At 35.1% G+C, this 23,197-nt stretch overlaps 2 protein-coding genes across 2 annotated transcripts; one reads left to right on the forward strand and one right to left on the reverse strand.

Moving 5' to 3' along the window:
- The first annotated feature begins 43 nt into the window (after positions 1–43).
- Positions 44–8,257, forward strand: LOC100370806 (mitochondrial inner membrane protein OXA1L-like). The gene is made up of 9 exons (XM_006817084.3): positions 44–132; positions 1,156–1,341; positions 2,106–2,304; positions 3,220–3,363; positions 3,759–3,844; positions 4,369–4,533; positions 5,274–5,378; positions 6,898–7,060; positions 7,169–8,257. Exons 1-9 carry the CDS (start codon positions 58–60, stop codon positions 7,354–7,356), a joined length of 1,311 nt encoding a protein of 436 aa, XP_006817147.1. The 5' UTR covers positions 44–57; the 3' UTR covers positions 7,357–8,257.
- Positions 8,258–10,497: 2,240 nt separating this feature from the next.
- LOC100370957 (tetratricopeptide repeat protein 5-like) lies at positions 10,498–23,058 on the reverse strand. The gene is made up of 10 exons (XM_002735253.4): positions 22,987–23,058; positions 22,514–22,646; positions 22,085–22,296; positions 21,031–21,181; positions 20,340–20,431; positions 19,994–20,047; positions 19,367–19,513; positions 11,754–11,968; positions 11,356–11,500; positions 10,498–10,975 (listed from the first exon to the last, which is right to left on the reverse strand). Exons 1-10 carry the CDS (start codon positions 23,029–23,031, stop codon positions 10,856–10,858), a joined length of 1,314 nt encoding a protein of 437 aa, XP_002735299.1. The 5' UTR covers positions 23,032–23,058; the 3' UTR covers positions 10,498–10,855.
- Between the last annotated feature and the right edge of the window lie 139 nt (positions 23,059–23,197).

Here is a 23,197-nt window from a genome sequence, read left to right on the forward strand (position 1 = left end):
TTGAATACACCATTTACTAACGTAACACTAGTGATTCATTTTCGTCTGAGGATAAAAATGGCTGCCCTCATAACCTGGCGTGGGCCAACTTGTTTTTCACGGTGCTTGGTGAAACGGGCTCAAGCAAAAATAGTGAGTACATAACCTATGAAATGATAATTTTAGCAGCAGAAATCGTCATAATTAGTCGTACTGCGATTGCGATGCAACGTCCACTAGGTTGTAAATCGATTAGGTTGTAAGCCGATCGAAAATTGTCATTCAGCAAATGATTACTTTCAGGTTCGTCTTAGAGTGTGATCATGACGAACAGTAGTGCACGTGGTGAGAAGATCACGTTAGTATGTCCGTGTCAGCAGTGACTTTAAAAATGCAGACAAATTATTATCTCGCAAAAACTTTTGATTTTGTACATGGTCTTAAAGTTATCACACTACCGGTATTACTATTTATTTTGTCTTCATTCCTTATGTATTTTATACTGTACTTATGTCTTTATTATTTTTTTTATTAGACGCATAAAATCCTTAGGAAAGGATAAAAAGGGTCTTACAGAAAGAAATTAAAAAACTACAATCTAAAAAGGAAAACAAAAAATAAAAACTTTTCTAAAAATATAAAACAAATCAAAAACAATAAAGACAATTTGCAGCCAATGGTGAATACAGAATATAGAAATCGTATTTTTGTCCAAATCCCATAGCGGATACGATATCAATAATGGTTATGATTATTATTATTCACAACCAGTTATCAAATGGGGAACCCTTCATTCAACAAAAGTGTCAACAATGTCATAAGAACTGGCTTTCATTTGAATTAGCATGAAATAGCATAAATATACACCAGAACAACCTGTAGATAGGTAATATGCTTGGCAAGTGAGTGCAGCTGAGCAGTTAACTGTTTACCCAAAATGGAACTGACGATAACTTATAACGTGGAAGTGTTATTAGTTCATGCATGCTTGTGGGATTCAAGATGTCTAATGAGTGTGCTATTAGTTTCTTGCAATTCACATTAGAATTATGTGTAAACATGTATATTACATTATTTACATACATCGATTTGACCCGTATTATAGACTATATCTACACTGTATGCCCATACCGAACACAACATGGAGCACTGAATGTGACTATTTTTTTTTTACAGATTTTAAGAAACCAGCATTCATGGAGGACACATCATGTATTGATACATGGGAATAATAACAAATATAGTTTATGCACCAAGCTTACCAGGCATCACTGGAAGATACTAAGTACAACATCAGTCATAAGACATAATAGCAGTACAACACATACCCAAACACAACCAGTAGCAGATGTTACAGAGAAGGTATGCAGTTATATTTTCACTGTACACGATTCTGTTATGTTCTATCAATTTTTAAATTGTAATATACAGTAATATAGTAAACACATCATATGGTGATGCCATTTTTTGCTCATTCATTTTGACTCTTCGTGTAGGCTTTTCAGAAAAGACTGTGTTAATTTGTAGCTGGAGCATCTCAGGCAGTCAATAGCCTTCAAATTTAAAGTTCTCCTACACTGATAGTAAAAAAGAAATCAACAATAATGTTTTCAATTCCTTCTTCATTGCCTGTGGTCATACTTGTGTGTTGGAAGCAGTGTCTAGTGAAAAGTACTTGGCATTACTGCTGACAACAAACTAAAACTTTCTGAGCACATGGCTGGACACTAAGGGTAGTCCTATAGCCCCTGGACAAGTAAAATTACCATTCGGACAACTGCCGAGTAACATGACCTTACAGACTATAGTAAGTAAATATTTAATCATTAAGGCCCGGAGCATGTCAAAAATATGGTTTCAAAGTCAAACTGTAATTTTGGTTATTTCCATCACAATTTTAAGTATATGAATACTGATACATTCCTGCATAAAACACTCGTAAGGCCTTATTTGGAATACCGGTATGAATAAAACATATGAATCCTATATTTAAATAAGGATACGGATGATCAGCATTATTGTTTTGAGATGAAACAACTTATTTAAACATATTTTTGGTGGATGATAGATATTTGACAGGCACATGATTGCTATTAAACTTCAAATTTAATCATTGTGTTTTCTAGCTTTCACAAATCGACCCTTCCAGTACTGTTGTGGCGCAATCAGTAACACCAGAAGTAACAGAAATAGTCCAGAAAGTACAAGAAGTACCCTTCTCAGAACTAGGTCTTGGAAATTTCACACCTGTTGGTGCGATACAGAATTGTTTAGAGTTTTTACATATAAATCTTCATTTACCGTGGTGGAGTGCAATTGTTGTAGGTAAGTGGCAAATACCATAATTTGTGAATTAGAACCACAATGCGCTTCATTGTTCGAATCGCACAGTTTCGCTACAGTCGGCTATTCATAACCGGCCCATGAACCCGTGCGTGATTGAGTTAGGAAAAGCTGTATTTCACTGCAGCTAAGTTGAGTCAATTGATTGGGTGCGTCAAAGAGCTGGCGCCACCAATCAGAGTTGCTGTATCATAAATGTGAAGATCGGGGAGCTCATCACAGATTAAAACAATGGCGGCGTGTAGGCTTTGCGATGATTCACCCATAGTCAAAAACAGAAGGTCTATATTTGTTGACACGTTTCTAAAATTTTTTATTCCAATGTTGAAAAATGTTTGTTGGCAAGTGAGTGAGGACAATAGAATGTCTAAATATCTGTGCAAACTGTGTTTTAGTAAACTGACAAAACTGTTGAAACTGATGATCGACTTGCCCGATTCGGTCTTTGTTGTAACACAGTCCCTCGACACGTCATTTTCCTCAGATACAGCACTAAGCGCTTTTTTTTGATGATCAGTAAGTTTGTTCGGATAAAAGGCTAGTATTACGTTTATTTGATTCTGCCATTTTAATTTTACCAAGTAATGTGTAGTTTCTTTCGTGAGTTCTGATTGGGTGATGCAAATGAGCCGAAGTAAATCATATAATCGTTTGAGGGCGTGTGACATACAGTAAATCGTGGTGAAGTCTGCCAAGGGTTAATGTTGAGGCTTCAGCCGAATAAATTGAATACGCTTATGACGATCATAATAAAAAAAAACATTTTGCTAAATCCAATATTTAAATATAAATAAATACAAATAACTCTTTTTTCTTTAATCATTTATAAACAACAGACAATAGTTAATTTTGTTCTACCAGCTGATTATCTTCAATTGTTTTTACTTACAAATGCAGGTACGGTAATTGCCAGGTTTCTCATCTTCCCCGTCGTTATTAGAGGTCAAAGAAATGCAGTCAAACTGAATAATGTTATGCCGACAGTACAGAGATTGACCAATAAAATGAATGAAATTAGATCTTCAGGAAGCCAGTTAGAAAGTAAGTTTTTTCGTTTTTTTAAAAGGATGGTGGTGGTTGTTGCAATGTGTCATGTTTCAAATTTGAACATGTGCTCCATGGTGGGTGAACTCTAAATGCTTCTGTTTTTTTCCCACATAATTTGTTGGATCACAGTTATGTTCTAGGTGTTTCAAGCAAAGCATGCCTAACGGAAAGCCCAAAAACATTTTTAAGACATTTTCAATTTTGAATGAATTTCAGTTTCATTGAAGTGATTATAAGATTATGTGTGTCCTTGACATATATTTCAGTTGAGGGGTGTCCTTTTAAAATCTGAGGATTGGGTCAGGAGAGGGGACTAGTCAATTGCACCATTGCATTTCAGAGCTCATTGCGAGGTGTTGATAATTGCATGTTGATTTATATCATTTCAGTTGCCCGGGCAACTAATGAGTTGCAGATGTTTATGAAAAAGCATGGGGTGAACCCAATGAAAAATATGTTGGTACCGTTAGTACAGGTGAGTGTATCAAATGAAGGGAAATTTTGACATATTTGTCTATTTGTCTATTTTGTCAGATCTTCTTGCTGATTATAACTTTAAGATTTTCTATAAACTCTGGCATTCAAATTCCAACAATTGCATCACCAAAAATATGCTATTTATTTATTTATATCTAACTTGTGAATGGTAAAGCAAAGTCAAGATCAAAGATCAGATTGTAACACTGCCAGGCTTGAACTTCAGAGTCTGTCTGTCTGTCTGTCTGTCTGAAGTACTATTGCAGATAGAGACATTCAGCTAGTGGTTTTAAAATACATTGTACACGAGATCTGATTAACATATTTTAATTACATTAAAAATGCATAAATATCATATCTGCCTTTTCTGATGGGTTTCTTGTTTTTTAGCTTTTACATGTCATCAAAATAGTAAACCATTACAAAAATCTTGTTTTTTATTAAAAGCTTGTCATTTTAAAGAAATCCTGAACTGATATACATGTACATTTAACTTTCAATATCTTCTCATTCATTATCCAGGCTCCTATCTTTATTTCTTTCTTCATTGGTCTGAGGAAAATGGCGGCATTGCCTGTGGAGAGTATGCAAACTGGTGGTTTATATTGGTTTACTGATCTCACCATAGCCGACCCTTACTACATTATGCCTGCTATTGCTACACTATCAATGCTGTGTATAATTGAGGTGAATATACAAACTTGAATGTCGCACATTATTCAACATTTAAAATGTGAATTATCACTCCTGATGTCTACTGTGCCAAAAACTGTTATTATTAAACCACGGCTCTGGGTGTAAAAAAGGAAAGATGGCCGCCAGTTTTTGGTATGCAAATGACACTCAAGGGTGCTCTGCAAAATCACTCTTTTTGACTATCTTAACGCCCGTGGTGCGTTATTTTCATATCGCACACAAACATGAATATATCTGCGATACATTTTCGATGTTAATTTACAAGTTTGAAGCAATGTCAGTGTGATTTCCACATAAAAGCAACGAGAAAGCATGATTCAAACAGTTTTTTTGACTGCTTAAAATGACTGCTTTCAAAGGATTGCGTGGGCCACATGAGTGTTGAAAATGCTATTCAATGAGTCCTTTCAAATCTGATAATAGGGTAATGCATGATGATGTTAGCTTTCAGTTTGTATTTGGGTGAAATGATAACAGCTGTGTACCAAGCAAACAACTGGGCGGACCATGACAATTACATTTCCCATGATGTCCTGGTGCAATCCCTGGGATTGTGAAGCCACGCTTTTAGTATGAATCTCGTGTGTATACATTTTGACTATTTTTCAATTAAAAATAGCCTCCAACGTGGGGTGGATGCTATGAAAAGTTGTTTCCATGGAAACCCAACTTTTTGTTTTCACTTTGTAATTCATTTGCTGACATGTTTCACTCACCACCGATATTTACAGCTTGGCGGTGAGACTGGTGTGCAGAATCCACAGATGCAGAACATGAAAACAGTGATGAGGATTTTACCATTTGTAATATTACCTTTCACAGCATCTATGCCAGCGGTAAGATGACATTCAAGCAATACATATTTTACTAATACCCCCAAAACACAAGTGGTTACCGTATGTAGGTGGTGTAACTTATATGGGCCGTCTTTGGTGATGTCCATCATGCGACCTTTGACCGACTGACGGCCATTTTTGTCCCACAAAACACCAAAAATCAACATTTGGACATGTCATTAACCGTTTCTTGGACATGCCTTGACTGATTTCATTCAAACTTGGCACTGACATTAGTCATGGTAGGTTACTGAAGCACGTCATTTTTTCGTGATATGATTCAAAATGGCGGACTGGCTATTTTGTTTTCTACAACTGTTCTCATTTTACAGAGATGATTGTTGTGTCCATCATATCTTGTGCATGCCTGGACCGATTTGTTGGTATATCACAAGTCATGATACATGTGAATATCGCTTTGTTTTACTTTGTTGACCTTCAACTGACAGCCATTAATTGACCTAAAAATCAACACTTGGACATTGGTCATTAACAGTTTCTGGGGCATGCCCTGATCCAATTCCATTCAAACTCAGTCTTTATAGCCGTTTCATGCTCATTTGTAGTTAATATTCTAAATACTATCACAATATTTAAACATAATCTGACTATGCTTTTCATTGTTTGACAAAGTCACTAAAAACATGACAGGGACTATGTCATTATCAATGACTTGTTTGAATAGTATATTGTGCATATACATTATATTATTGTAAACTGTAAATTTTACTTTTTAAAGACAAATTTTTGTGAGTCATGGTAAATTTTACTGTGGTCGTAAAAGTAACATGTCATGATGACTTTAATTAACTCATCAAATTACAAAAATTCCAAGCATGGTTTTACAGTTTTATTTTTTTCCACATGTATAAATTTTTATTTATTTTTATAGTTACTTTCTCAGTTTCCCTAACAGAACTTCTGGATATGTTGCGAATAAATTACATTTTTGGCAAAGGAAACGCATTTTTCAAATAGATGAAATATCGCATACACAAAAGCTGATCAAATTGGGGAATGTCCATTTTTAATATCAGGGAATTCTGTATTTAAAGGGGAGCAGGTGTGGCTTTTGTCGCTCTGTACATGAAATTTGAGATCTATGAATGAATTCTGTCGATAAAAACAACTTGTATGTGCTGCGAAATGCCCTAAATATTGGGTATAAAACGGTCTATGAAGCAGACGACAAACGTCCGCTTTACCTGGCATCATTTCACCTCTAGAGGGCCATTCAATGATGTCATCAGTGAACACTAATAATTGAATGCATTCATTCTAGTCCGTCAATCCCCATAGAAGTGCTACTATGAAAGACCTTGTTAACTGACAATTTAAAAGTTTAAACATGGTGAGGTGTTGTGCATATGAATGCCATAACGATTCATGTTAAGTTTCTTGAAATCTCAAATGAAAAATCACGTTGTCACTTCAGAGTGACAAAAGCCAAACCTCAGCTCCCCTTCAATCTATTAGAAGCGCATACGGTTCTAATAAAATGTTTTTTTTTAATTCACAGTCCGTCTTCTGCTACTGGTTGACATCCAATTTCATATCACTTGGTCAGGTTGCACTTTTAAAAAACCCCAACGTTAGAGCATACTTCAATATACCAGAAAGGATTGTACATGCGCCAGGAGAAACGACAAAACCTGAAGGCTTTGTCAAAAATCTAAAGTCAGGTATGATATTTCATGAATCCCATTGACTGATGGTAAAACTGTCGTGCTAAAAAAGGTCTGTACTTGAGGGTACTACTTCATTACAGTAATGTCATTATTGTCTTCTAGGGTGGAAGAATGCACAGATGCAGCAGGAGATAGAACAGCGGGAAAAGTTCCTGGAAAGGGGCTTCAAGCAAGCCGGCACGGGAGCAATACCACAGACATTTGATTATGATCCCACGCAAGCTAGGCCAGGTTCACAACAGACATCAACGAAACAGAAAGTCAGAGCTGTCAGAAAGAAAGTTACATAAATGAAAAATCATGCTGGAACTTGAAGCATCCTACTTCTGTATTCATGTGAGAAAGCAGATCTTGCAGTGCGAGAAAATGGTCCCCAATGTGGGAAAAACCGCATTTATATTTTTCAGAAAAAATAGAGATATATTAACAAGAACTCAACTTGACAATGTGTAATTAAATCCAGCAACTTCATTTGTCTTGAATACTAGATATTCTTGCTTGCTATTACAAAGTATAGGGGATCAACGGAGAAGGAACCATTTCATGCTGCTAGATGTTGTTTGATTAAGCCCAGTTTATATAAGAACATTGACACCCCCTCTTAAAATGTAGCCTAGACACAACAGGTGTTGGACAGGAGTGGTATCTTGCAGATGATAGAATTCGATAGAGTTCCGACAACCAGTTTGATCAATGGTTCACTTTGAACTTGTTTTTATACAGACAATGTATAAATGTGTTGCATATTTATCTTTTTGCATATAAATTTTCCCCCGACAAAATTGTGATGCAGTTTTTGCACATTTTTATGAATTTTTATAATTTCTTTGTTAATTTTGAACCAGATGGACTCAATTTCTCATTGGTTACAGATCTTGATCAAAATATGAAGAAAATATGGGATAAATTATAAGGATGCTTTTTATGAAAGGTGACTTTAATAGAGCTCAAAGGGTTGAATTAAATTTACCGGTTTCACCTCCCTCTAAGATAAGTTGTATCACAGTGGTTGGCAAAATCCCAACAAGCTGGCCCTCGAGTGTGACAATGGCATATGAAAATGTAAATTATACAATTACAGTTTTCTAGTAAAACCCTTGAGTGTTATCTACTGTAAAAATAGTGTTACTAAGTAGCAAGATAACTTTGTACACAGTGTCATATTAATAAATATATTAGTGTATGGTTTGATATACATGTATTATTTGAGTAGCAACACTGGACCACACCACAGGTTACACTATCCCTGGCATCCCCATGTCAACAAATACGAAATATAAAGTTTTACCTTATTTAAATGATAGTTAACCCGTTTCTCCTACACTCAATCTGATTAAAATCTGATGTAGTGTACAGGCTTTAATTATTTTGGCTATAAACTTATTTTAATTTTATTTTTTATTACTTTTGTTATTAATGCCCTTTTATTTTATTTTATTATTTTACTTTGATTTTGTGATTTTTTTTTAATTCCGCCCTACCTACATCTGATCCGACACCTATGTAAGTTCCGTTCAAATCTCGCGTAAGTAACAGCCAATCACAACCCCCCTTTTATACAGGCTGTCGGTTACTTTTCAGTGTAGCGATACTCTACGGGCAATCTTTCTGTACATTATATTTTGCCCACTTGAATAAACCATTAATAGAAAATTGCTAGTAAATTTTTATTTGCATTTTACAATTTTTGTCATTACATTGAATATTTGTTTCACTTCCAACAAATGTGTACACTTCCAGATACATCTTCGCCAGCCAAGGTTCGTTCCTTCAGTCATCCCTTCAATTTTACATCACTGAGCATAATTATCTAGAATGGAAGCAAAAAAATAAGGAAATCGTAATGATTAGAACACTGCAAACTGATTTTAAATTGTATAACGGTCACCGGCCCACGGCATCGACGCAGAAAATTGGAGCCAAAAAATATTTCCTGATCAATTGCGATGTGTTCCAATAAAAAATATTTTATTCCAGTCCAAATCAGCTCAATTACTTTAATAAAGAGTTATTGTATAATGTACAAAATGTTGATACAATTTGATGAATATTTACAGCTACGGCTTCAATACCGTAGACGATGTTGGCCCGATTCCAGTCCAAATCAGCTCAATTACTTTAATAAAGAGTTATTGTATACATGTAATGTACAAAATGTTGATACAATTTGATGAATATTTACAGCTACGGCTTCAATACCGTAGACGATGTTGGCCCGATCTTCAACAAAACATCACCCGCTCCAGGGCAGGCGACTGGAAAAAGACACTGGTGTTCGGTCGAAACGGTGGAAACAAAATCGTCACTCCCAGAATAACTATGCAAAATAACGATCTAAAGTCGAACCATTCAAGCCCCAATATTAACATAAAAATGACTTTTGTTGCATTTGACAATGATAAACTTACCGTAAAGCCGTGTTATTCTCTGTCAACGTCGGTATAATCCGCCATTTTATTTGAGTGTGTTTGCCACCTGACTCAGCCCGGTGACGTCATCATGTGCGCAATAGAAGGAGGTCTGTGATTCGTTGACTAAAATCGTCGATAGTGGGTCTCGTTGAAATCTCGTTACATAGGCATCGGGTCAGATGTAGGTAGGGCGGAATTAAAAAAAAATCACAAAATCAAAGTAAAATAATAAAATAAAATAAAAGGGCATTAATAACAAAAGTAATAAAAAATAAAATTAAAATAAGTTTATAGCCAAAATAATTAAAGCCCGTACACTACATCAGATTTTAATCAGATTGTCCTACACTATACAACACACGTGTTAAAATAACGCAAATTAGAAATTCAATTTTCAGGTTGCTCTCCCAAAAATAGGAATAAAACATTTATACTAGCAGTGTTTGGCTAACATTAAGCTCAATTTACCCTAACCGTAAAGCCAACATTTCATTGTCTTTACATCTACACCCAGTAAGCCAAATTTAGTTTACAACCATAATTTTTAGGAAATTCTCTGCATCTGAGTCTTTGAATGGATCAAAGAAATAAGTAGGTCAGCTACCAGATGATGAGCGTGTATGTAGACATTCCTAAAATATTGACAGCCTTTTAAGCACCTGTATAAATTCTTACACCAGACTTTGAGCTAAATTTGACATTCTGATCACAAGTGTAACAGACTTTTTTTGAATGCATGAAATGATGCCAACGACGAAACCAAAGTGAAAACATTCATCATTTGCAAACATCTATATTTGAACATGGTACAGTGCAGGACCTTAAAAATGAAATTATGCAAATGAGGCTTTTAAAAAAAAAAACATTTGTCATTGCTCAAATCACAGTCCCTCTATAAACTATAGAAGGACTCTGCTTGAATGTTCATTTTAATTTATAAAAGTATAAAATAAATTAATCGTCATGCACATTGTACAACTTTACTACTTTAGTTAATAAGTGACAATGTTAGAAACTCAATCTTGTCTTCTATTTTAATTATTTCAACTTGTTTTTGAAATATACCCATTTCAACTAGCTTGTATAAATTAAAAAAGTCAATCATCCAATTACAATGAAGCCTTAACAAGCGAGACAAACAAAAATATTGTGTGGTCAGCTGCTGAATATTTACAGTTATACTTAAAAATAAATATCTTTTTTTAAAAAAAATAAATCCACATTTCATTTGACCATTTGCATCACTGATATGTCTCAAGAAAATGACATGTATATAGAAAATTTATGAGTTGAATAGTATTGTTGAACGTGAAGTTAGGTTGTAGGTGAGTCGAGATCGGTACTGATGTTGGTTGATGCTTGTAAAACAGGTTTCCCTTTATTCACTCTTTGCACTGACTCCCAGCACTGAGGGCGCTTGTTTGTCTATCCCCAGTTTCTTGCCATTTACTACAATGACAATAGGAGTTTCAACTCTAATACTATAATACTTATAGGTCTGTAATACAAGAATAAACAAACATGTGATTAGCTATATAAATTACAGTGTGTAGTAACTTTGCAGTTAAGGTTTCATGCATTCTACTTATTTGGGAAAGATGATAATGTGAAATTTCTAAGATCGGTAGCATTATTTTAAAAATAAGGTTTATAGAGAGAAACTTCCACTAATTTTCTCACCCCATTGAACACCATAATTTTTGCTTTATTTTAAGTATTTTCCTAGAATTTTTTTTTTGCTAATTTTGAACCAAATGTACATAATTTCCTATTAGCTACAGGACGGGATCACATTTTTTGAAAAAAATGGGGGTTTTAATTTGTGAATTGTGACAATATAGATTTTGGCACTCAGAGAGTTAAAAGTGAGGTACTTACTTTTCCTTCATGTTCCACTTTGTTTTCCTGTGCATTAGGTTCAGGTATAGCTACAGAATCTCCAATAATAACACCATAGCCTGGGGCAATGTTATACAAAGTTACGGCAAAACAGGTACCTTCAGAATCAACCATGGCGAAGGTGCTAGTCAAAAAAAATCAATGCTTGTTGTTTTATTAGATGATTATTTATTTCATGCAGATTAACAAGTTGTCATGATTTTATGTCTAAACAACCAGTTGATACAGCAATAAAAAGTGATGACTTTCTCTGATTCAAGCAAGTTAACACTTTGTACTATTGAATGTTTGGCTTGCACGTCATTTCTCAATTATTGAATTCATAAAAATTGAAATATGATTTGATTAAATCTTTTCAAAAGAATACTTATACTCACAATGGTATCGGCTCCTCAATGGCAACACTACAAACAACTTTTCCCAGTACAACTTTCTTGTGGTTGACACCAGGAATTAACTGTACTAGTGTGACATGTTGTAATTCCACCGTGTCACCTTTACTACTGGTGTATGATCCACCACCGTAAGGTCCGAGATCTTTGTCATTCATTGATTTCATGAGCTGTTTTAATCGCTTAGACTTCAGTTTTCCCTGTTGTAGTATAAAATAAAATTAGAAATTTAAAACATGTGGACTATTTTCCAAATATGAACAAACTAAAAACAATTAAAGTGAGAGGGTCGTCACCTGCATATGCGAGAGTCCCAAGCGATGACGCATGCGCAGGTGACAACTCCCCTGCTTTAAATTATAGCTAAAATGAAGTATTTTACAGTACATGTATTACATTAATGCTACAAACCCCCAAACATCTAAAAATATTAATATATTGCACAAATTTTGAATATTTCGTTACAAAATGTAACTGTTCAAGTCACATCATACTGGTACTGTGAAATACTTTATTTTAGCTGGAATTAATTTTCGCTGAAAAGACTTATCAAGTGTTTTGTATAGATTTTATTTTTACAGATTTTTGATGAGTTGAATGTAAAACATAGAAAAAAAAATATATTCGCTGGATTATATTTTCACTGACTCTTCCCTTCAACGATAAAAAAGAAATAAATTTCAAGCGAAAATTTAAGTATTTTACAGTGATCACTAATAGTGTTTAGGGAAGTAAAATTGTATACCATCTGCTTAGTAAAATGTAAAGTTTTTGGCAAATTAAGGGGTAAGTTTGCGAACTTTCTGCCTAAATACTTTAGTAAATCATTGTAATTTATTTAAATTTATACAAAAACAATGAATTCAGCCTTAGTATATGTGGCTGAGTCTGGACATGTACATCTTACAAACAAGACCTCTAAAGTTGGATTTAAATAACATGGCAGATGGGAGACAAAACCCTGCATATCCTACAAATGAAACCTCTAATTTGGGTTGGATATAAATAACATGGCAGACGGGAAACAGTCTTAAAGTACGAAAGCCTGCAGGCATGTTGTACAACAAGTCAAACCATGGCAGAATACTGACTAAACATATGATTTTCCCTTATTATCATAGTCCTCGTTGGAATTAGGGGAAATGTTATTCATGCCAAAAATAAATTAATATGGACCAAAAGCATAGTTAGTAATTGGGAGTGAATAATTGGCTTGTCTAGTATCAACATAAATTAGAGTCATCATAGATAAGTACCTCATCATAGACATGTATCTCAACATGGATAGTGTAAAGAGTTTAATTTTGCTGCTAGGAATTTCATTGATTTCATTTTTGAAGATAACATTTATTGGAAGTCACAACCACTTCATGTCGAAGAACCTCTGACAAATTTTCACTGTTAGAAATCTTTTCTCCCACGAAATTAAAGCAATTTACAGTACATAACGTATTTATCCAAGTTCCTATATAATTTGTCAATGGCTATGCTATATAGATATAAAATATGCCAACAGTTATACCATTGGTTATGCTCAAAAGGCACATGGGTTTACTTGAAAGTACTCATGGTTATTATACATTATATTCAAGCAACTATGAGTGAGCCATGATTTCACCAGATGAAATCAATTCAAGCAACTATGAGTGAGCCATGATTTCACCAGATGAAATCAATTCAAGCAACTATGTATAAGCCATGATTTCACCAGATGAAATCAATTCAAGCAACTATGTATAAGCCATGATTTCACCAGATGAAATAAATTCAAGCAATCATGTGTGAGCCATGATTTCACCAGATGAAATAAATTCAAGCAATCATGTATAAGCCATGATTTCACCAGATGAAATAAATTCAAGCAATCATGTTTGAGCCATGATTTCACCAGATGAAATAAATTCAAGCAATCACTTGTGAGCCATGATTTCACCAGATGAAATAAATTCAAGCAATCATGTGTGAGCCATGATTTCACCAGAAGGTTTGATTCTAACAACAATATGTGATCCATAATTTCACCAGAAGGTTTGATTCTAACAATGATATGGGAGCCATAATTTCACCAGAAGGTTTGATTCTAACAACAATGTGTGAGCCATGGTTTCACCAGAAGGTTTGATTCTAACAATAATGTGTGAGCCATGATTTCACCAGAAGGTTTGATTCTAACAACAATGTGAGATCCATGATTTCACCAGAAGGTTTGATTCTAACAACAATATGTGATCCATAATTTCACCAGAAGGTTTGATTCTAACAACAATGTGTGAGCCATGATTTCACCAGAAGGTTTGATTCTAACAACAATGTGTGAGCCATGGTTTCACCAGAAGGTTTGATTCTAACAACAATGTGTGAGCCATGATTTCACCAGAAGGTTTGATTCTAACAACAATGTGAGATCCATGATTTCACCAGAAGGTTTGATTCTAACAACAATATGTGATCCATAATTTCACCAGAAGGTTTGATTCTAACAACAATGTGTGAGCCATGATTTCACCAGAAGGTTTGATTCTAACAACAATGTGTGTGCCATAATTTCACCAGAAGGTTTGATTCTAACAACAATGTGTGAACCATGATTGCACCAGAAGGTTTGATTCTTAACAATGATATGTGAGCCATAATTTCACCAGAAGGTTTGATTCTAACAACGATATGTGAGCCATGATTTCATTAGGTTTGATTCGAACAACGATATGTGAGCCATAATTTCACCAGAAGGTTTGATTCTAACAATGATATGGGAGCCCTGATTTCACCAGAAGGTTTGATTCTAACAACAATGTGTGAGCCATGATTTCACCAGAAGGTTTGATTCGAACAATGATATGTGATCCATAATTTCACCAGAAGGTTTGATTCTAACAACAATGTGAGAGCCATGGTTTCACCAGAAGGTTTGATTCTAACAACAATGTGTGAGCCATGATTTCACCAGAAGGTTTGATTCTAACAACAATATGTGAGCCATAATTTCACCAGAAGGTTTGATTCTAACAACAATGTGTGAGCCATGATTTCACCAGAAGGTTTGATTCTAACAACAATGTGAGAGCCATGGTTTCACCAGAAGGTTTGATTCTAACAACAATGTGTGAGCCATGATTTCACCAGAAGGTTTGATTCTAACAACAATATGTGAGCCATAATTTCACCAGAAGGTTTGATTCTAACAACAATATGTGAGCCATAATTTCACCAGAAGGTTTGATTCTAACAACAATGTGTGAGCCATGATTTCACCAGAAGGTTTGATTCTAACAACAATATGTGAGCCATAATTTCACCAGAAGGTTTGATTCTAACAACAATATGTGAGCCATAATTTCACCAGAAGGTTTGATTCTAACAACAATGTGAGAGCCATGGTTTCACCAGAAGGTTTGATTCTAACAACAATATGTGAGCCATAATTTCACCAGAAGGTTTGATTCTAACAACAATGTGTGAGCCATGATTTCACCAGAAGGTTTGATTCTAACAAAAATGTGTGAGCCATGATTTCACCAGAAGGTTTGATTCTAACAACAATGTGTGAACCATGATTTCACCAGAAGGTTTGATTCTTACAACAATGTGTGAGCCATGATTTCACTGGAAGGTTTGATTCTAACAACAATGTATGTGCCATAATTTCACCAGAAGGTTTGATTCTAACAACAATGTGTGAACCATGATTTCACCAGAAGGTTCGATTCTTAACAATGATATGTGAGCCATAATTTCACCAGAAGGTTTGATTCTAACAACGATATGTGAGCCATGATTTCATTAGGTTTGATTCGAACAACGATATGTGAGCCATAATTTCACCAGAAGGTTTGATTCCAACAATGATATGGGAGCCCTGATTTCACCAGAAGGTTTGATTCTAACAACAATGTGTGAGCCACAATTTCACCAGAAGGTTTGATTCTTAACAATGATATGTGAGCCATAATTTCACCAGAAGGTTTGATTCTAACAATGATATGTGAGCCATGATTTCACCAGAAGGTTTGATTCAAACAACGATATGTGAGCCATAATTTCACCAGAAGGTTTGATTCTAACAATGATATGGGAGCCCTGATTTCACCAGAAGGTTTGATTCTAACAATGATATGTGAGCCATAATTTCACCAGAAGGTTTGATCCTAACAACAATGTGTGAGCCATGATTTCACCAGAAGGTTTGATTCTAACAACAATATGTGAGCCATAATTTCACCAGAAGGTTTGATTCTAACAACAATGTGTGAGCCATGATTTCACCAGAAGGTTTGATTCTAACAATGATATGGGAGCCCTGATTTCACCAGAAGGTTTGATTCTAACAATGATATGTGAGCCATAATTTCACCAGATGAAATAAATTCAAGCAACTATGAGTGAGCCATAATTTCACCAAATGAAACAAATTCAAGCAATCATGTGTGAGCCATGATTTCACCAGATGAAATAAATCAAGCAATCATGTGTGAGCCATGATTTCACCAGATGAAATAAATTCAAGCAATCATGTGTGAGCCATGATTTCACCAGATGAAATAAATTCAAGCAATCATGTGTGAGCCATGATTTCACCAGATGAAATAAATTCAAGCAATCATGTGTGAGCCATGATTTCACCAAATGAAACAAATTCAAGCAATCATGTGTGAGCCATGATTTCACCAGATGAAATAAATTTAAGCAATCATGTGTGAGCCATGATTTTACCAGATGAAATAAATTCAAGCAATCACTTGTGAGCCATGATTTCACCAGATGAAATAAATTCAAGCAATCATGTGTGAGCCATGATTTCACCAGATGAAATAAATTCAAGCAATCATGTGTGAGCCATGATTTCACCAGATGAAATATATTCAAGCAATCATGTGTGAGCCATGATTTCACCAGATGAAATAAAATCAAGCAATCATGTATGAGCCATGATTTCACCAGATGAAATAAATTCAAGCAATCATGTGTGAGCCATGATTTCACCATATGAAATAAATTCAAGCAACCATGTATAAGCCATGATTTCACCAGATGAAATAAATTCAAGCAATCATGTGTGAGCCATGATTTCACCAGAAGGTTTGATTCTAACAATGATATGGGAGCCCTGATTTCACCAGAAGGTTTGATTCTAACAATGATATGTGAGCCATAATTTCACCAGAAGGTTTGATTCTAACAACAATGTGTGAGCCATGATTTCACCAGAAGGTTTGATTCTAACAATGATATGTGATCCATAATTTCACCAGAAGGTTTGATTCTAACAACAATGTGTGAGCCATGATTTCACCAGAAGGTTTGATTCTAACAATGATATGTGATCCATAATTTCACCAGAAGGTTTGATTCTAACAACAATGTGAGAGCCATGGTTTCACCAGAAGGTTTGATTCTAACAACAATGTGTGAGCCATGATTTCACCAGAAGGTTTGATTCTAACAACAATGTGTGAGCCATGATTTCACCAGAAGGTTTGATTCTAACAATGATATGGGAGCCCTGATTTCACCAGAAGGTTTGATTCTAACAATGATATGTGAGCCATAATTTCACCAGAAGGTTTGATTCTAACAATGATATGGGAGCCCTGATTTCACCAGAAGGTTTGATTCTAACAATGTGTGAGCCATGATTTCACCAGAAGGTTTGATTCGAACAATGATATGTGATCCATAATTTCACCAGAAGGTTTGATTCTAACAACAATGTGAGAGCCATGGTTTCACCAGAAGGTTTGATTCTAACAACAATGTGTGAGCCATGATTTCACCAGAAGGTTTGATTCTAACAACAATATGTGAGCCATAATTTCACCAGAAGGTTTGATTCTAACAACAATGTGTGAGCCATGATTTCACCAGAAGGTTTGATTCTAACAACAATGTGAGAGCCATGGTTTCACCAGAAGGTTTGATTCTAACAACAATGTGTGAGCCATGATTTCACCAGAAGGTTTGATTCTAACAACAATATGTGAGCCATAATTTCACCAGAAGGTTTGATTCTAACAACAATATGTGAGCCATAATTTCACCAGAAGGTTTGATTCTAACAACAATGTGAGAGCCATGGTTTCACCAGAAGGTTTGATTCTAACAACAATATGTGAGCCATAATTTCACCAGAAGGTTTGATTCTAACAACAATGTGTGAGCCATGATTTCACCAGAAGGTTTGATTCTAACAAAAATGTGTGAGCCATGATTTCACCAGAAGGTTTGATTCTAACAACAATGTGTGAACCATGATTTCACCAGAAGGTTTGATTCTAACAACAATGTGTGAGCCATGATTTCACCGGAAGGTTTGATTCTAACAACAATGTATGTGCCATAATTTCACCAGAAGGTTTGATTCTAACAACAATGTGTGAACCATGATTTCACCAGAAGGTTTGATTCTTAACAATGATATGTGAGCCATAATTTCACCAGAAGGTTTGATTCTAACAACGATATGTGAGCCATGATTTCATAAGGTTTGATTCGAACAACGATATGTGAGCCATAATTTCACCAGAAGGTTTGATTCTAACAATGATATGGGAGCCCTGATTTCACCAGAAGGTTTGATTCTAACAACAATGTGTGAGCCATGATTTCACCAGAAGGTTTGATTCTTAACAATGATATGTGAGCCATAATTTCACCAGAAGGTTTGATTCTAACAATGATATGTGAGCCATGCTTTCACCAGGTTTGATTCAAACAACGATATGTGAGCCATAATTTCACCAGAAGGTTTGATTCTAACAATGATATGGGAGCCCTGATTTCACCAGAAGGTTTGATTCTAACAATGATATGTGAGCCATAATTTCACCAGAAGGTTTGATCCTAACAACAGTGTGTGAGCCATGATTTCACCAGAAGGTTTGATTCTAACAACAATATGTGAGCCATAATTTCACCAGAAGGTTTGATTCTAACAACAATGTGTGAGCCATGATTTCACCAGAAGGTTTGATTCTAACAATGATATGTGATCCATAATTTCACCAGAAGGTTTGATTCTAACAACAATGTGAGAGCCATGGTTTCACCAGAAGGTTTGATTCTAACAACAATGTGTGATCCATGATTTCACCAGAAGGTTTGATTCTAACAATGATATGTGATCCATAATTTCACCAGAAGGTTTGATTCTAACAACAATGTGAGAGCCATGGTTTCACCAGAAGGTTTGATTCTAACAACAATGTGTGAGCCATGATTTCACCAGAAGGTTTGATTCTAACAACAATGTGTGAGCCATGATTTCACCAGAAGGTTTGATTCTAACAATGATATGGGAGCCCTGATTTCACCAGAAGGTTTGATTCTAACAATGATATGTGAGCCATAATTTCACCAGAAGGTTTGATTCTAACAATATGTGAGCCATGATTTCACCAGGTTTGATTCTAACAACGATATGTGAGCCATAATTTCACCAGAAGTTTTGATGCTAACAACAATACGTGAGCCATGATTTCACCAGAAGGTTTGATTCTAACAACAATGTGTGAGCCATGATTTCACCAGAACTACATCTACAGTTCAGATTCTACCAGCCATATATTATATACCACAATTACGTACACCACCAAGTTACTCACCTTTTGATTCACAAGATCAGTAACCTTTGATAAATATTCTAATAAAAGTGTTAGTTTTTCTTTTGGTTCAGACCAAGTTGGATCCAAAGCCGCAGCTCTTGAAAATCCAATTATTGCTAGTTGGTACTCTTCTTGGTATTTATAAGCCTGTAAAACCAAATTGCAAAACAAACTATTTAGGTTTTGGAAGATGAATTTGTGGTGTCGGGCCCAATAAACACGCAGACAACAGGTTCGGTATACAAGCAAGGTTTACTTGTGTGTAATAACTAACGGAACTCACAAAGATGGCAGCCCTGTCCCAGAATCCCATCTGTTGCTAAGCAACCCAACTGATGGCGGGAATATGGCCATGCAAAGTACGATATATGTTTATACTATTAATGCTCAGACACAACAGAATTCATACTAGTAACATAATTATTTTAGTATATACCGGTACTGTAAAAACTCTATTAATTTGGAGTCTATATGAATTTGCACACTCAATTCATTTTCAAAGAATATTTATAGAAGCGACCTGACAATCGAAATAGCTCCACTGTCCTACAAGAAGATTGTGGTAGCCAAGTCAAGCAACGCACACCCATAAGACAAACAAAAGCTACATAAGATGTATATACTTACTATTGATCTGTTGTAATGTAAATCAGGATTAGAATTAGCTATACTGTCTCTTTCCTGCAATAATAAAAACAATGATGTATCAGAATCAGACCAGTGACCAGTCAGATGGTCAATGATTCCACACAGTCAGAAGACATGAGTTGGCTGTCAGATGGTCCAAAACTCCACACACTCAGAAATTATAAGTGAGCTATCAGGTGGCCTATGAGTCGACATACCGGTATTTCCATGTAACATTTGCTTTAATTTGTGCATGTTCTATATCACTTCAGGACCCAACTACAACTTGCTAACATCCAGCCATTCTAATACCTATGAGTTTAGGACAGACCCACTGTGTACTTACCCCCTGCGTGTATGCCCGTAAACACTGTACAAGTATTGCTGGATTCTGACCAGTCGAAAAAAATAGAGATAAATACGCATTCCCCAGAATAACTGCAAATAAGAAAAAAATATTTTATACCAGAAATAAATAAAGAGATATCTTACTTGTTAGAGCATTTAGAAATTTTACAAGCTATTAATTACTCATCAAATTTGGAATTTTTTTTATCATTTTCTGAATCTTAATGACACAGACTTATAAATGAACATTTAATTTTCAGTTTGGTCAAATCCAGTGAGTTTAATTAATACTTTCTGCCAGGTGGCAGTTCCTGACATTGAATATAACTGTTGCTTTTCCTGACTTTTTAAATATGTAAATTGGAAGTTCAAATGCAAAGGGCACATACATTTTGCCACAGTAACCATATTACGGTACATCCTTGAGACATTTGACAGTGTATGACCATTTTCCTATCATAAAGGCATTATTTACTTCACTATCACTGCAAATCAAGCCTGGTCAAACACAATAACCTGCGAACATTCCCTTAAAGTTGGCAACTTTAGCCACCTCATTGAGTTTGCACACTTAATCTATGATCCATGAACAAGCAGGGTGTTCAACCACAGGTAGGATTTCACATCTACCAAATATGAAACTGGCACAACAATGACTACACTACTACTGATACATTAAAATGACTTACACCATGATGTACCATCTGCAATGTCCATCTGTACTGCTTCTTTAGCAATCTCAACACTTTCCATTACATTTTTATTCTTTTCTTCTGCATCTGATGATCCTAACTGTCTGAGCACCATTGATAAATTTCGAAGCGATACCTTATTTCTTGACTAGAGATAACAAAGAAAGGTATTATACAACTTACAGTGAAAAGTTTTCACTGAAAATTTACCAAAATCTACTTGTATGGACACATTTTAAAGCATTAAAAAATCTAATCATCTGGTAAATTGTAATATACTCAGAATGGAAATTGCACAAAATAAGTTTTGCTGGCATTTGGGACTTTTTTCTCCAAAAAATTAAGGGAAAATCTTTAATAAAGTTATTTAGAGACTAGTGGGAATTCCTGCATATGATCCATTGTTGTAATAACCTCATACTGGTAAAGCACATGAAGCAAGTATATTGACGTCTGGATATGAACAGAAATATTTCCACACACTCAATACATGATTCAGAATAAAAAAATCTACTTTTTCTGTCTAGTGAAGCTTATATATGCCCCAATTACTATGCAAAATAAAAACAATCACCAATGTTTTTGAAACTAAAAGTATACCAGCTGAGATACTTTTACAGTACAAACACGGCAGTCTGTCCATACTCTGGCAAAAAAAGAACAGTTGCTTCATGCTCTTACAACAGTTTACAAAACATATAATATTGTCTAGTTATGATGTAGAAAATGGTAGTAGATAATCACAGTCCTTGGTAATAATTCAATATAACAAGATGTTTTGGTGCTTTCATCAGTTTATCTGAATATAGTGAGTGGTCACAAACAACAAAACAATACTAGTAGAGCCCTCGTAGCGACTAGGTTTACTTTGCCCTCTTACTCCATTCAGACATTGCCCAAAACGTCTGCTTATATTGAAAAATTATCAAGGACTATGATTACCTACTCTTAGTTTCTATATATTATATTTATTGGCTCTAGCAGCTGTCACAATTTTGTAATTCTATAGTTCCTAACACAGTTGGAATATACACATAGATGTGCGACTCACATGGTTTAATGCTCCGACAAAACAGTTTTTAGCACCTTCAATATCTTTATTTTTCCAGTAACATTCACCAAGCTGGTTCCAAGCTTCCACAAGTTTAGGGTCTAATTTGACAGCTCTGGATAGGGCATCATCAGCACCTTGGTCATACCGAGGTAGAACATTCAATGTCTTACCTTGTAGCATAAGGTATGTAGCTTTGTTAGTAACTTTGTCTATGAAAGAAAAGAAATCATGTCTTCACACAAGTGTCTTTAGGTGTTTTGTATGGAATTTATTTTCACTGATTTCTGACTGAATGGATTTCTGAATTGAATGTGAAATATCGGATGGATTTTATTTTCACTGAATCATTATTTCAGTGAAAATAGCGAAAATTAATTCCAAGCGAAAATAAAGTATTTCACAGTACATGAAACTTTTAGGCACTACCTTGCAAATTGTTTAGAATTCCAAGAGCTCTTTCCATTTCCTTTTCAACATCTTTGGTTTTGTGAATTGCTCTAGCTAAATCGTTCTTTTCGAAGTAGTGGTCTCTAAATTCGTACAGTCTGTCCACGACTTCCTGAAATATTAGAGCAAATAAAAATTCTATAAAACTTTTTCAAAACACAACTGTAAACATAAAACAGAAAATATTATAATATCTTTTAATTACATACTCATATATTACCTTCCTACCAATCATAGTAGAAATATCCGTTGCCCACCCTCGGTTGTGACTGACTGTCCCTAAGCAACCCCAAGCTCAGACTTGTTTACAATCATTGGATCAACTGGCAATCAACTTAACAAACTACCGTGCGATTTAACTTTTTTCTTATCGATTAGCGGTCAGATGATATTGAGTAAAATTACGCGAGAATTGCGTTTGAATAAAAAGACAAAATAATTTTAAAGTGTACCTGAGCAGTTTGCAAAGCATCGTCGACTTTCAGGCTCTCCGCCATTATTCAATTTCTGAAGTAGAATGGTGAGACAATAGTTAGACACTCGTAGTACAAAGTTCGTTGCAAGGGACGCAGATAAACATGTGAATACAGCGAAATATTTGTCACGCAAAATTATAGGTTGATAGATATGACTGAATTAAGGTTATTAACTACATAATGGACT

The sequence above is a fragment of the Saccoglossus kowalevskii genome, chromosome 6 (assembly GCF_978046115.1).
Source record: "Saccoglossus kowalevskii chromosome 6, keSacKowa6.1, whole genome shotgun sequence".
In the NCBI taxonomy this organism is placed as follows: Eukaryota; Metazoa; Hemichordata; class Enteropneusta; family Harrimaniidae; genus Saccoglossus; species Saccoglossus kowalevskii.

Bases quoted from the DNA above. Each gene is read 5' to 3' on its own strand.
- LOC100370806 (XM_006817084.3), top strand. From the start codon at position 58: ATGGCTGCCCTCATAACCTGGCGTGGGCCAACTTGTTTTTCACGGTGC. The intron at 1,342-2,105 runs GTATGCAGTTAT...TGTGTTTTCTAG, and splicing joins TAGCAGATGTTACAGAGAAG to CTTTCACAAATCGACCCTTC. The intron at 4,534-5,273 runs GTGAATATACAA...CGATATTTACAG, and splicing joins CAATGCTGTGTATAATTGAG to CTTGGCGGTGAGACTGGTGT.
- LOC100370957 (XM_002735253.4), bottom strand. From the start codon at position 23,031: ATGGCGGAGAGCCTGAAAGTCGACGATGCTTTGCAAACTGCTCAG. The intron at 22,647-22,986 runs GTACACTTTAAA...CTAATATTTCAG, and splicing joins ATGCTTTGCAAACTGCTCAG to GAAGTCGTGGACAGACTGTA. The intron at 20,432-21,030 runs GTAAGTCATTTT...TCTTATTTGCAG, and splicing joins TGCAGATGGTACATCATGGT to TTATTCTGGGGAATGCGTAT.